The 14727-nt window shown below is 43.2% G+C and overlaps 1 protein-coding gene across 2 annotated transcripts in view; it reads right to left on the reverse strand.

Annotated features, from left to right (window-relative positions):
• FAM76A (family with sequence similarity 76 member A) overlaps positions 1 to 11982 on the reverse strand; it is a 32703-nt gene extending 20721 nt beyond the window's left edge. Inside the window, exons 1-4 of one of the 2 annotated variants that reach the window (XM_027519060.1) lie at positions 11664 to 11982; positions 10317 to 10381; positions 7057 to 7111; positions 6175 to 6327 (exon numbers count right to left, since the gene is read on the reverse strand). In XM_027519060.1, coding sequence (XP_027374861.1) covers positions 6175 to 6327; positions 7057 to 7111; positions 10317 to 10381; positions 11664 to 11744 — 354 coding nt within the window. In that variant the 5' untranslated portion in view covers positions 11745 to 11982. The remainder of the gene's footprint in view (positions 1 to 6174; positions 6328 to 7056; positions 7112 to 10316; positions 10382 to 11663) is intronic. The other variant, XM_027519070.1, reaches the window with a different exon arrangement.
• Positions 11983 to 14727: the final 2745 nt, after the last annotated feature.

Genomic DNA, 14727 nt, shown 5'->3' on the forward strand with positions numbered 1-14727 from the left:
AAAGACACAGATATCTCCATAGTTCTCACCAAGGAAAATACAGCAGGGAGAAGATAAAACATAAAATTTGCACTTTAGCTTTCATACCTTATAGATGACTCATAAAGTGGTATGCTGGGTATCTTTTCTCAGATGGAAAGGTTTCCAGAAAAAGACTGATGGGCAAGTAGCTTCCAGGGCCCCAGGCCCTGGTGGTGACTACTATGGCACTTTGTTTGGATCAGAAAAAGTCGATCACTTTGGGCAGAAGCATCTCTACACCTAGGTGCAGAGCACAGGGCTAGGAAAGCAAAATGGGGCTTCCACAATCCTCTGAAGCTGGGGCACCTCTGTACCACACTCAGATTGCAAAACTGAGTTTGTGAAGTGGACTAGTACAAGTGGCAGGGCAGCAGAGCCATTAGCTCACACTTGGGAGGGAACGTGCTGATATTTTACGCAATTTCAGTTTGGGGCATTTTAGTTTTAGTTTTGGCAGTTTAGTTTTTAGTTTTGTCTTACCTCTAAATTGGACCTTCTGCCCTATTTTGAACATGGGTGGGTAAGCCACACCATTATTTATCTGAAGTATTTTTCAATCTTGTTAGCAAAAGCCTCTTTGCCCCTCACTCTCCTAACCTATTACATTAGCAACTCATAGGTCTGACCTATCCACTTCTTTCCAACTCCACTGCTTCCACCCAAGCAAAGCCATTCTTATCTCTCACAACTACAAGACTCACCCAGGGACTTCGCTGGTGGTTCAGTGACAGACTCCACACTCCCAATGCAAGGGGCCCAGGTTTGATCCCTGGTCAGGGAATTAGATCCCACATGCCATGACTAACAATTTGTACGTCTCAACTAAAGACGTGCTGTAACTAAGACTGGGTGTAACCAAATAAATAAGTATTTTTTAAAATGACTCACCCAAATGATCTCTCTGTTCTTCTCCCTATCAACCATTTCTACATAGATGCCAGAGGACTTCTTAAATGTAAATCTTATATAACTCTCACCTTAAAATCATAGATTATCATATATAAAAATTGAAAATTTTTTACCATGGCCTATGTTGACTTAAATGTAGCCCTTATTTGCCTTTATAATCTCATTCCCTTGCTCACTCTGCCTCCTTCTTTTATTTATTTGGCTGCATTGGGTCTTAGTTGTGGCATGTGGGATCTTTGACCTTCACTGCTGCATGCAGGATCTTTGATTTTCTTTGCGGCACATGTGATCTAGTTCCCTCACCAGGGATTGAGCCCTGACTCCCGCCCCGGCCTTGGGAGCTCAGAGTCTTAGCCACTGGAACATCAGCGAAGTCCCCCAGGCTCATCACTCTTGCCTCAGGGTCTTTTCATAGCTGGTCTCTCCTCCCAGGATCTTTGCCCTCCAGAGATTCTCACTGCAGCTTCCTTCTCGTCAAGTTCAGTTTCGGGTCAGATGTGATCTCCCTGCAGGTCCTCCTGAACGCCCCATTGAAACTGGGGCACTCTCTACCAGAGACCCTGTTTCCTTACAGCACTTACATCTAAAACCTGTGTTCACTCAACTTGTTTGTTCTCATCCATCTCTTTCATATGTAGATAAAAGCTCTGAGAGAATAAAGTGTCTTCTGCCTAGTTCATTAGTGTATTTCCAATACCCAGAACAGTGTCGGATATGACAAGCATGTAATTATTTGTTAATGAATGCATAAGTGAATTTTGAAAGCAAACTTCAATGTGGTCCATTTCATGGTTATGGGATGTGGCCTAAAGGCCTGAGTTTAAAATACTCTAGGAGACCTTGCCCAGGAAAGAGCTTTCATTGAAGAAGGGTTTGAAAACAAAGCAACTGCACTGAAAGAGAGCATTAAACATGAGAATCAAATACTGAACCACAGGACATCTTATTTCAATCTTCCCTTCACAAATAAACTTTAAAAATAGAAAATTACCCTCTGAGAATTAAACTATCATAAAGAAATCATCAGAGATAACACTGAGTACTTATCATGTGCCTGATTCCTTTTGAAGGGGTTTACACCCAATAACTCAACCTTCATAACAATGATGACATCTGATCAGCCTCATTTACAGATGAGGAAACTGAGGCACTGATAGATTAACTTGACCAAAGTCACACAACAAATAAGTGAGAGAACAAAGATTTCAACCCAGGCACTCTGAGTCCAGATGATGCATGCGTGCACAGTCAGTCATTCAGACGTGTACAACTCTTTGAGACCCTATGAACTGTAGCCTGACAGGTTCCTCTGTCCATGGGAGTCTCCAGGCAAAAAATACTAGAGTGGGTTGTCATTTCCTCCTCTAGGGGATCTTCCCAACCCAGGGAGCAAACCCATGTCTCCAGAATTGGCAGGTGGATCCTCTACCACTGAGCCACTTGGGAAGCCCACTGAGTCTAGATTATCTACCCTTAATCCCTAAGATTAGTCTTCCTTAAATTTGTAAATAAGTGATTGAAGATACCTATAATTATGCAAACTCTGCATAGGAACCTGGAATGTTAGGTCCATGAATCAAGGCAAACTGGAAGTGGTCAAACAGGAGATGGCGAGAGTGAATGTCAACATTCTAGGAATCAGTGAACTAAAATGGACAGGAATGGGTGAATTTAACTCAGATGACCATTATATCTACTACTGTGGGCAGGAATCCCTTAGAAGAAATGGAGTAGCCATCATGGTCAACAAAAGAGTCCGAAATGCAGTACTTGGATGCAATCTCAAAAACAAAAGAATGATCTCTGTTCGTTTCCAAGGCAAACCACTCAATATCATGGTAATTCAAGTCTATGCCCCAACCAGTAACACTGAAGAAGCTGAAGTTGAACGGTTCTATGAAGACCTACAAGACCTTTTAGAACTAACACCCAAAAAAGATGTCCTTTTCATTATAGGGGACTGGAATGCAAAAGTAGGAAGTCAAGAAACACCTGGAGTAACAGGCAAATTTGGCCTTGGAATACGGAATGAAGCAGGGCAAAGGCTAATAGAGTTTTGCCAAGAGAACGCACTGGTCATAGCAAACACCCTCTTCCAACACAAGAGAACCCTCTACACATGGACTTCACTAGATGGTCAACACCGAAATCAGATGGATTATATTCTTTGCAGCCAAAGATGGAGAAGCTCTATACAGTCAACAAAAACAAGACCAGGAGCTGACTGTGGCTCAGATCATGAACTCCTTATTGCCAAATTCAGACTTAAATTGAAGAAAGTAGGGAAAACCAATAGACCATTCAGGTATGACCTAAATCAAATTCCTTATTATTATACAGTGGAAGTGAGAAATAGATTTAAGGGACTAGATCTGATAGATAGAGTGCCTGATGAACTATGGACTGAGGTTTGTGACACTGTACAGGAGACAGGGATCAAGACCATCCCCATGGAAAAGAAATGCAAAAAAGCAAAATGGCTGTCTGGGGAGGCCTTACAAATAGCTGTGAAAAGAAGAGAAGCGAAAAGCAAAGGAGAAAAGGAAAGATATAAGCATCTGAATGCAGAGTTCCAAAGAATAGCAAGAAGAGATAAGAAAGCCTTCCTCAGCGATCAATGCAAAGAAATCAAGGAAAACAACAGAATGGGAAAGACTAGAGATCTCTTTAAGAAAATTAGAGATACCAAGGGAACATTTCATGCAAAGATGGGCTCGATAAAGGACAGAAATGGTATGGACCTAACAGAAGCAGAAGATATTAAGAAGAGGTGGCAAGAATACACAGAAGAACTGTACAAAAAAGATCTTCACGACCCAGATAATCACGATGGTGTGATCATTCAGCTAGAGCCAGACATCCTGGAATGTGAAGTCAAGTGGGCCTTAGAAAGCATCACTATGAACAAAGCTAGTGGAGGTGATGGAATTCCAGTTGAGCTATTTCAAATCCTGAAAGATGATGCTGTGAAAGTGCTGCACTCAATATGCCAGCAAATTTGGAAAACTCAGCAGTGGCCACAGGACTGGAAAAGGTCAGTTTTCATTCCAATCCCAAAGAAAGGCAATGCCAAAGAATGCTCAAACTACCACCCAATTGCACTCATCTCACATGCTAGTAAAGTAATGCTTAAAATTCTCCAAGCCAGGCTTCAGCAATACGTGAACTGTGAACTTCCTGATGTTCAAGCTGGTTTTAGAAAAGGCTGAGGAACCAGAGGTCAAATTGCCAACAACTGCTGGATCATGGAAAAAGCAAGAGAGTTCCAGAAAAACATCTATTTCTGCTTTATTGACTATGCCAAAGCCTTTGACTGTGTGCATCACAATAAACTGTGGAAAATTCTGAAAGAGATGGGAATACTAGACCACCTGACTTGCCTCTTGAGAAACCTGTATGCAGGTCAGGAAGCAACAGTTAGAACTGGACATGGAACAACAGACTGGTTCCACATAGGAAAAGGAGTACGTCAAGGCTGTATATTGTCACCCTGCTTATTTAACTTATATGCAGAGCACATCATGAGAAACGCTGGGCTAGAAGAAGCACAGCTGGAATTAAGATTGCCAGGAGAACTATCAATAACCTCAGATATGCAGATGATACCACCCTTATGGCAGAAAGTGAAGAAGAACTAAAGAGCCTCTTGATGAAAGTGAAAGAGGAGTGTGAAAAAGCTGGCTTTAAGGCTCAACATTCAGAAAACTAAGATCATGGCATCTGGTCCCATCACTTCATGGGAAATAGATGGGGAAACAGTGGAAACAGTGTCAGACTTTATTTTTGGGGGATCCAAAATCACTGCAGATAGTGATTACAGCCATGAAATTAAAAGACGCTTACTCCTTGGAAGGAAAGTTATGACCAACCTAGATAGCATATTCAAAAGCAGAGACATTACTTTGCCAACAAAGGTTCGTCTAGTCAAGGCTATGGTTTTTCCTGTGGTCATGTATGGATTTGGGAGTTGGACTGTGAAGAAGGCTGAGCGCCGAAGAATTGATGCTTTTGAACTGTGGTATTGGAAAAGACTCTTGTGAGTCCCTTGGACTGCAAGGAGATCCAACCAGTCCATTCTAAAGGAGATCAGCCCTGGGTGTTCTTTGGAAGGAATGATGCTAAAGCTGAAACTCCAGTACTTTGGCCACCTCATGCGAAGAGCTGACTCATTGAAAAAGACTCTGATGCTGGAAGGGAATGGGGGCAGGAGGAGAAGGGGATGACAGAGGATGAGATGGCTGGATGGCATCACCGACTCGATGGACGTGCGTTTGAGTGAACCCCGGAGTTGGTGACTGACAGGGAGGCCTGGCGTGCTGCGATTCATGGGGTTGCAAAGAGTTGGACACGACTGAGCGACTGAACCGAACTGAACTACTATGTGTCAGACTGCTGGGAACACTACATGAAAACAAGATGGACTGAGAGCTCATAGTCTGGTGGGGGTAGACAAACATGTACACAAATAAACAAGATAATTTCTCATAATGTTACATGCTATTGAAGACAACAAACAGAGTATATGGTAGAGTGAGAGTTAGTAAAGGTCTCTGTGAGAAGGCGGCAACTGAGCTGAGACCTGACATGAGGAACCAGTCATGACACTCTGGAGAAGGCTGTGTATCCAGCATACCCAGCCAGCACGAATGAGACTAGGATGTCTGAAGGACTCAGGTGGACAGTGCAGCTGGTCCAAAGGGAAAGGGGGGAGAGTAATGGATGACGAGACAGAGTCAGGTATGGGCCTTGCAGGCAATGGAAGGAGTTTGGGGTTTATCCTAAGTGCAACTGGAAGCCACTGGAGGGTTTTAAACAAACTAAATCAATACCATTTTAATTCCACCAAGGTACCACCATTCCACATAGACCTTTATCTGTATCATCTTCTTGTGATCTTTAACTTCAACAGAGAGAAACATTTGAAGAGCCAGATTGTAAAGTTGGTAATACACTTACCTTGCTTAAGTCCTAATCTCTACAGAGTTTTGTAGAATTTCACCAATCACCATTTCACTTATAAGGGATATTGATCACTGTTATTGAGATTCTCATGAAACACTAGCTAAATGTTAGAATATAAAGGTCCACATTTTATAAGTGAAGAAAACAAAGGCTGAAAAGCTTCTTCAAGGTCAATAACAATTTGGAGAGGAACTGAGAAATCAGTCTCTGTCACATGTCTTTTTAACACAGTTGGCCCATCTTAATATCTCTGCAAGAAAAACGAAAAACACAGAGACTTACCTTCTTTCTATCATCTTTCCTGTCAAATGCACACTGCTGTTTGCACTGTTCACAAGAATACGGTGGTCCGTACTTCTTCTCTGAATTTGTGCAACGCTGACACTTGTTGCCAATAAAAGCTGCAATTATGTTGCAATACTGACAAGGTTTGGGCTTTAACAGAAAAAAAAAGGTGTCAAGTAAGTATATTATAAAATACCAGTGCTTTTTTTAACCCAATGATTTCTATTATACACATTAACTAATCAATGCAAAAATGCATTCCCAACTTTATAAATTTCCTTTTACATTGATCAAAGAAAGCCCAATTCCTCATACCATGTAAAGTGTTTTTATGCACAGGACCTATTGATTTTTAAATAAATAACAAAATCCCATTAGCATATATGCTGGGACTTCTCTAACAAATTCAACAGATCTAGCTCTTTGGAGAAACCAGCAAGCGCTTCCAAATTTCTGAAAAGGCCTCTTTGCCATTATCAGTGTATAAACATGTTGGGAGAATGCCTGCAAGAACACAGTATGCTGAACCCTAACACTGAAAAAAAAAAAATTATTCATCAAAATGAAAAGTCAACTATTACCAAGCCAAGAGCTCACACCACAGGATACATCTTTCCCCTTCTCTTTACATACTGGTTACTGAAGCTTCTCCAGGAAAATTATATCACAAACCTGTCATAGTGACTACAAACACAGAACTTATTAATACTAAGTATTAGCTAACTTTGAAAGATAAATACTAGATACATTTTTCTGAGAACATTTTTACATAACTAGGTCTTCTAATTTAAAAAACTGTAATTATATTAACAGTTCGCAGAAGGTAAGGTCCCAAGAGACCAGACTACTCACTGTTAGGTAAGGAGAAACCCTACTTACCGTTCCATACAACTGCACATTCTGAGCACATTTCTTGCATATAGTATTAGTTTTACTGTTAAGGAAGAAAGAGACACAAGGCTTTGTAAGGAAAAAAAGTCATTTTACATAGAACACCTCAAAAGAGATTCTTCCTTAACTCCAACGAATTTTTTTCATTACTAAGTGCCAAGGTGAAAAACGGTTTGGATATTAGATTAACTGAAGGTTGAGTTATCTGGCCATGAACTCTTTTAATTATTTCATAGTTTTAGCTCAAATAAAACAAGACTTTGGTTTAAGTGGAGAGTGAGCTGTTTCTGATTATGAAATTTCCAAGTATGACCAAGTAAATGTATCAGATATGGAGAGGACAATCCAAAGAAATATTATGTCAAGACGAAAAATGTACTCAGAAAAGAAATTAATCCTCCTTAATTCAGATGACCAGGTGAGAAATTTGAGATGAGGAATAAAGTATTTGTGTTTGGAGTATAAACTCAGAAATTCTATTCATGTTGACCTTACTCTGTCTACATTCTCCTTTGTAAGCAAAAGTATATGAAAATCCCAGATGTGGGGAAATAGATGCAAACATTAAACATTTTTTCAATATTTCAAGTACTCTAGGAGCTAAGCACTGACAAAAATAAACACACCCTTTCCCTTGTGAGGGGTCTTCCCTTGTAGCTCAGTGAAGATCCAGGTCACAGCATTTCCAACTTGCCTAAACTGATGAACTGCCCTGGGAAAAGAAATCACCTTCAAATAAAGTCTAACCCTTCCCACAGTAAGGCACAAACAAATACCTGATGTTTAAGGACAGTTTAAACAATATTTGAGGGCCAAAAACAAAATCACATAAAAATCCAGTATATTCACTACTTTGCCTTTTTTTCCCCCTACAATTCCTATCAAAGTGACTACAAAGTTAAAAACCAGAAGAAATACCTTAAAGTAGAAAACATTAAATTAAAATGAGATATTCAAACAAAGTATTTCCCAGGGCAATTTTCTGCCATTTAAAAAAGGCAGTTCAGGGACTTCCCTGATGGTCCAGTGGGTTTAAAAAAAAAAAAAAAAAGCCAGTTCAGGAAGTGAAGTATATTGAAAAAGACCTCTACAAAGAGGATTAGCATCAGTGATGCTGTGATGTTGAACATTTGGGTTTATCTTAGATTTATTACTCAAGGAATGGGACATATATATCAATATATATAAATGTTCTTGACCCCTCAAAAAAATGCAAAAAAAACCTATTACTATAATCCATCTTGAATTAATTTTTATGTATGGTATGAATTAAGGGTTAAACTTCGTATCTCACCCTACACACAAAAACTAATTCAAAAGGGAATCACAGGCCTAATGTAAGAGCCAAAATATAAAGCTTCTAGAGCATATTCTATGTTTCCATTTATATGAAGTTCTTGAACAGGTAAAACTAATCTACAGTAGAAAGGAAAATCAGTACAGTAGTTGTTTGGAAAAAAGCAAGGAGGGTGGGGACTGACTAGGTTGGAGTTATAATCTCTGGGGTGACAGTAATGTTTTATATTTTGATGGGGTTTGGGGTAAAACAGATGTATACTGTTTTTAAAACTCATCGAATGATGCAAATAAGATGTGAGCATTTCACTGTGTGCAGATTTTACCTCTAAAAACATTTTAAAACCATAAACAAATATTGAACTCTAGTTAATGATATGCATGCTGAAGTGTTTAGGGTCAAGTACACTAATGTTCACAACTTTAAACTGCATCACAAATAAGATGGATCAATATACTGATGGACAGAGAGATGGACAGATGCAAATATAGTAAACTAAACGTAAAGCAGAGACATTACTTTGCCAACAAAAGTCCGTCTAGTCAAGGCTATGGTTTTTCCAGTAGTCATGTATGGATGTGAGAGTTGGACTGTGAAGAAAGCTGAGCACCGAAGAATTGATGCTTTTGAACTGTGGTGTTGGAGAAGACTCTTGAGAGTCCCTTGGACTGTAAGGAGATCCAACCAGTCCATCCTAAAGGAGATCAGCCCTGGGTGTTCTTTGGAAGGAATGATGCTAAAGCTGAAACTCCAGTACTTTGGCCACCTCATGCGAAGAGTTGACTCATTGGAAAAGACTCTGATGCTAAGAGGGATTGGGGGCAGGAGGAAAAGGGGAAAACAGAGGATGGGATGGCTGGATGGCATCACCGACTCGATGGACGTGGGTTTGAGTGAACTCCAGGTGTTGGTGATGGACAGGGAGGCCTGGCGTGCTGCGATTCATGGGGTCACAAAGAGTTGGACACGACTGAGCGACTGAGCTGAACTGAAACGTAAATTGTAGAATTTAAGTAGTGTGTAGGTGAGTGTTTACAGTCTAGTCTTTTTTTGGTTTGTTTTTGTTTGAAAATACACCTAACAAAATGTCAGGGGAAACAGTCCCAAAATTGAAATGATGCTGACTAAAATCAGGCTTCTAGGTCCGTGTATCGGAGAAGGCGATGGCACCCCACTCCAGTACTCTTGCCTGGAAAATCCCATGGATGGAGGAGCCTGGTAGGCTGCAGTCCATGGGGTCGAGAAGAATCAGACAGGACTGAGCGACTTCACTTTCACTTTTCACTTTTATGCATTGGAGAAGGAAACGGCAACCCACTCCAGTGCTCTTAAATGGAGAATCCCAGGGACGGCGGGGCCTGGTGGGCTGCCGTCTATGGGGTCGCACAGAGTCGGACACGACTGAAGCGACTTAGCAGCAGCAGCAGGTCCGTGTATGAGCTAGCAAATAAGACCCCATCCTGCTTAAGGTAATATTACCTACAGCCACAGCGCCACAAAAAAGGTGAACTTGCTATACCACTAAACCACTCTGCTGCCATTAAAAAGTCCCCCATAGATGTGTGCTTCATTCACACCCAGGTATTTTTCACACGTCTCAAAATGAGATTCACACGAGGTAAGTGTAAAGGCAAGTGAGTTTTTTCAAATGTGACTAGGGCTAACAAAGCCTTTATCAGGATTGTCACATTTCCAAAAGTATCTTCTTTCAGCTTATAATTTCTTCAAACTCTATGTATAAACGTACTAGAACACAAGACTCATGTTTTCTGTTGTGGGGTTGCTTTCTTAGTGTCAAAAATATCAAAACCACAATATAAAATTATCAAGGCGTGAAAAATAAGTAACTAATTTGTAAGCAATTAATGAATAACTAGAGAACAATGCGTATTTTACATCCATTGTGTTGTGACCGGAAATGGCAGCGCCTGCGTATAACGCAACTGATTACCTCTCTTGCTGGTATTCAGTCCTACAGTAGGTGCACTTCACAACAGGGTGTGCAATCCGACATTCCTGAAATGAAACGAGGATATAACTTTAACAGGCAGTCAGAAATGGAAACAGTCTTCAGTAGGAGGCAGAGACGGGAGTACTATTCCAAGCACAAGCACTGTGCTTGACTGAGTCACTTTAACTTTCTGGGACTAATTTTTTTCGTCTGTAATACTGGCATCACCACCCTGCATTGATGTGGGAGTTAAGTAAGAATTTATATGGAACTAGTCATAAATTGTAAAACAAAGGTATGAATAAGCCTCAGACATAAGGAATAAAAAGCCCTGAATTCTAGTCCGGTTCTGCCTCTGCCACTGAGTGATTTTTCAGAAGGTTCATTTGTGAAATCAAAGTACTGGATAAAAATTATTGCTTACATACATAAATCTCCCTTAAAATCAAATACACACGTACACACAAATATATATTTAAGGCCAAAAAGGCACTCAACTATTTGATTTTTGAGATCTCTCATACCTAGTTAACAAAGTGTCAACTTTATGGCCATTTGAGGCCATAACGATTGCCTCAACACAATTATGAGTTATCCATAATAGAGACACAAACTCTGGATTAATCTGGAGATAACTCGACATCACTCTACAGTCGGCTTAGTGACTTTTAACTGTCACCTCACAGCACCTCTATTCATTTAAATAGGCAAAGAAAGATGAATCAACTTAAACGAAAAAGAGAACTTGGACCTTCAAGGGTAAAAACTGAACAGCAGCTGGTTAGGGGGAGGACCGAAGGTCACTAACTAGACGCTGAAAAAATCATCCTTTTGCTTTATGCGCTTATTGCGGGGCTTTATTATGAAGCCTGTATACCTCTGACTCTGAAACTGACTGAAAAGTGCCCGTGAGGCGCCCGAGTTCGAGGCAATCCTCCCAGGCAACACCCGACTCTGGAGTTTAGTACCAGGTAGGGTAGGAGGTCCTAAGTCTGAAGCCCATCAGATCTCGGCGGGGGTTGGGAGAAGCCAGCCCAAGAGGAATCTCCGGCGCCGCTGGTCCAGAGCGAGCCGGGGACCAGGTGTCCCCTCCCCCGACCTCACGGGGTCCAAGAACAATCCCTCACGGTTGCTAAGCACCCGGACACGCCGGCCGCAGGGACCTGGACGGGGCCTGGGTCTCCCCCACGTGCCCCGCCGGCTCCCGGCGGGGCGGGTGCGGCTCCTCAGCTAGGCGGGCCTGCCACGCCCTGCCCAGGGGACCCCGCCGGGCGTCCCCGCAGAACCGGGAGGTCCGGGCCGCGCCTCGAGCGTCCCAGTTCCCGGCCGCCGCCCCAGCCCGCGCACCTTGCACAGCTGCTGCCCCTGAGACAGCGCCTCGAAGGGGAAGCGCTGGTGGCACTTGGTGCAGGCGTAGAGCGCCGCCATGTCCGGCCCGGGCCGTGCTCACCGCCCCGCCGGCCCGGCCCGCCGCTTTATCTGACAGTCTGAGGCACAACCTGGCGGTGGCAGGCTGCGGGCTGCGGCAGGCAGGCGGGCCCTCGGGTGCGAGCGGACCGGGGGGGCGCGGCAGCGCTAGGTGCCCGTTCACTGGTTCATTTCGACGTCTATCAAGGGGAAAGGGACGGAACACAGAGCTTCTTGGGACTCTGATTCGGTCTGGACTGGAGTACGCCACTTATGACGCGCGCGGCCTCGATTATGTAAAGCGCAGTCACGCGGGGGCGCCGCTGGGAGGGACGGTCTCCCGCCCGGGACCTAGGAAGCGCCTAGGCTCCTCCCACTTCTCTCTCGGCTCCCGCCTTCGCTCCTCCTCTCTCAGCCGCAGGCGCAACCGCGCGCCTCTCGCGATACCTTCTCAGAGTTGTGATGTTTCAGTCTCCATGGAGCTGCCCTTTGGTGGCGTGTTGTGCCGAGTGCGGTGCATTGTTGAACTAGAACACGGTCGCCACTGCGAGCCTGAAGAAGATTGGGGGTGGGGGGAGCGGGCGGGGGCGGCGCTTGTGGGAAAACAACTCCAACCTCAGAGCCAGAGGGCCCTGCACAGCCCTCTAACTCGAAAAAGTAGCGGAAGCAGGAGAAACAACTTAGACGGATGCCCTCTGTCTGAAACTCCTAAAAAAGAGGGACCTAGTCTAGGGTCTCTGACCTCCAGAGAGAAAGAGAAGCCCCAGAGAAAACACCCCTATTTTGTGGAAGAGGGGTGCTGGCCCCGCAGAAAGGAGAAGACAGATACTAAAGTGAGGCTCTCCACTGCTGAGAGTTCTTGGACCCTCGAGGACCCCTCCAAGGGATGCAATTGGCCTAAGGCCTGCTCTCTATTGTGTCTTATCCAGTTGCACCCTCAGTTTATATCTCTCGAACAACCACTTGGCATTTCCTAGTTAGATCTGGCCACCGGAAAGCAAGCCACGTCCTCCCGGCTACTCTGCCTCTTTCCAGTCGCCACTTCCAGTTCCCAGCCTGGTGCGTCTAGGGGCTGTCCAAGGAAGTACAAAGTTTTTTTCTTGAGACTTTGGCAAAGCTTCCTGCAGTGCTGACCTTTCCAAGTCTCTGCTTCATAGCTGCTCTGGGGCTATTACTTTTGACTCTGCCAACCACCTGAGCCATACTAATTGCAGTTTTACCTCAGTGTACGGTTTTGTTTTTTAGTTTTAAACAACCGAGGGCACATTTATAGCTTATAAATACCGCCTCCACCAAATTTTCTCTCTTTGATACCCAAATGCAGCCCCCTACTTGTGATTTTGCCGAAAGTTGTGTATTTTTTAAAACTATATTTATTTTTGGTTGTGCTGGGTCTTGGTTCCTCTGCCAGGCTTTGTCTAGTTGCACTGATGGAGCCTACTGTCGAGTTCTCATTACGGTGGCTTCTCCTGTTCCAGGGCACTGGCTCTGGGGCACACGGGCGTCAGTAGTTTCGGCACATGGGTTCAGTAGTTGCAACCAGTAAACTCTAGAGTATGGCTCAATAGTTGTGGTGTAGGGACTTTTAGTTGCTCCTCAGCATATGGAATCTTCTTGGACCAGGGATCGAACTCATGTCCCCTGCATTGGCAGGTGAATTCTTAGGCATTGTACTATGAGGGAAGTCCCAAATATGTGTATTAATCAGCGATTTGAACTCTGGAGTCAGAAAACTAAGGTACAAAATCAGTGCTCCATGTCTACTGGCTCTGTAACCTTAACCTAAACTTCTCACCATGGCTTAATTGCTCAGAGCCTCACTTTTCTCAGTTGTAGAATCAGGTCATTGTGGGGATCAAAAATTGCAGCTGGAGGGGAAGAGGGGAAGCTGCTTCATGGGTAAGTGGTTTTCCTTTGGAATGAGGGAAATGCTTTGGAACTAGATAGGACAGGGACAGAGCAGGTGATTAAATAGTTAATCCCACTAGGGGATATTAAGTAGAAAAAATATGGGCAACCCCTGTAAGTTAATGATTACTCAAGAGAGCAGATTTGCTTAACAAGAGAACCATGCAGCAGAAGCACAAGACCTGCCCTAAGCAATAAGACAATCACGGCATTAGACCCACGTACTTCCCAGGGAGCTCAGTAAGTTAATGATCTCTAAGACATGCTCTTTGCAGACATTAAAACAAAACAAAGCAAGTTTGTGGACCTAGCTTGACCATGTAGGGACAAGAAAACTTCCATATTCAACCTGGAGGAGGAGCTGATGATGAAAATATGACGTGTACTCAAGGAAAAAAAAAAGCTCTCCCCTCCCCATTTTTCCTTTGATTATAAAACTGTAGCCCAGTAAGTTCTCAGGGCGCAGTATTGGTAAGGCTACCCACTTGTAAGCCTTGCAAGTTTCCTATTCTAATAAATCACTTCTTATCTATCACTTTGCTCTTGCTGAATTCTTTTCTGTACCAAGACTTAAAGGACTGTGGTTCCAGAGGGCCCCTGAAACACCACCAAATGTCCACCAAATGGAGCTCACCAAACATTTTCAGATAGAGATGTTGTACATCACAATGCACAACATTGTGAATGTATTAATTGCCACTGAATTCTTCACTGCTCACACGCATACTTCACACTGGGGTATGGGCCTCGCTGTGTTTCTATCGCCTCCAGTTCTGATCTCCACTGTATTCTTTACAAGTTTTGCAACTACCTATTTACTTGTTATCCATCCATTAGACTATCGCATCTGGAACAGAAACACTATACCTGGGTCCTGTATCCTTTTCACCCAGTGCAAGGATAATCAATTCACTCAACAAATATTTAAGTATTTACTATATGCCAGGCTCTGGCTTAGGCACTGGAGATACACTGGCATATAAAACTAATGTGATCCCTGCACTTGTGAAGCCAACAGTCTAGAGGCAAAGACAGCTAAATGGCAAGGACTGTGAATGAAAAAAAAAAAAAGAAAGAAAGAAACACTACAGGGATA

The sequence above is a fragment of the Bos indicus x Bos taurus genome, chromosome 2 (assembly GCF_003369695.1).
Source record: "Bos indicus x Bos taurus breed Angus x Brahman F1 hybrid chromosome 2, Bos_hybrid_MaternalHap_v2.0, whole genome shotgun sequence".
In the NCBI taxonomy this organism is placed as follows: Eukaryota; Metazoa; Chordata; class Mammalia; order Artiodactyla; family Bovidae; genus Bos; species Bos indicus x Bos taurus.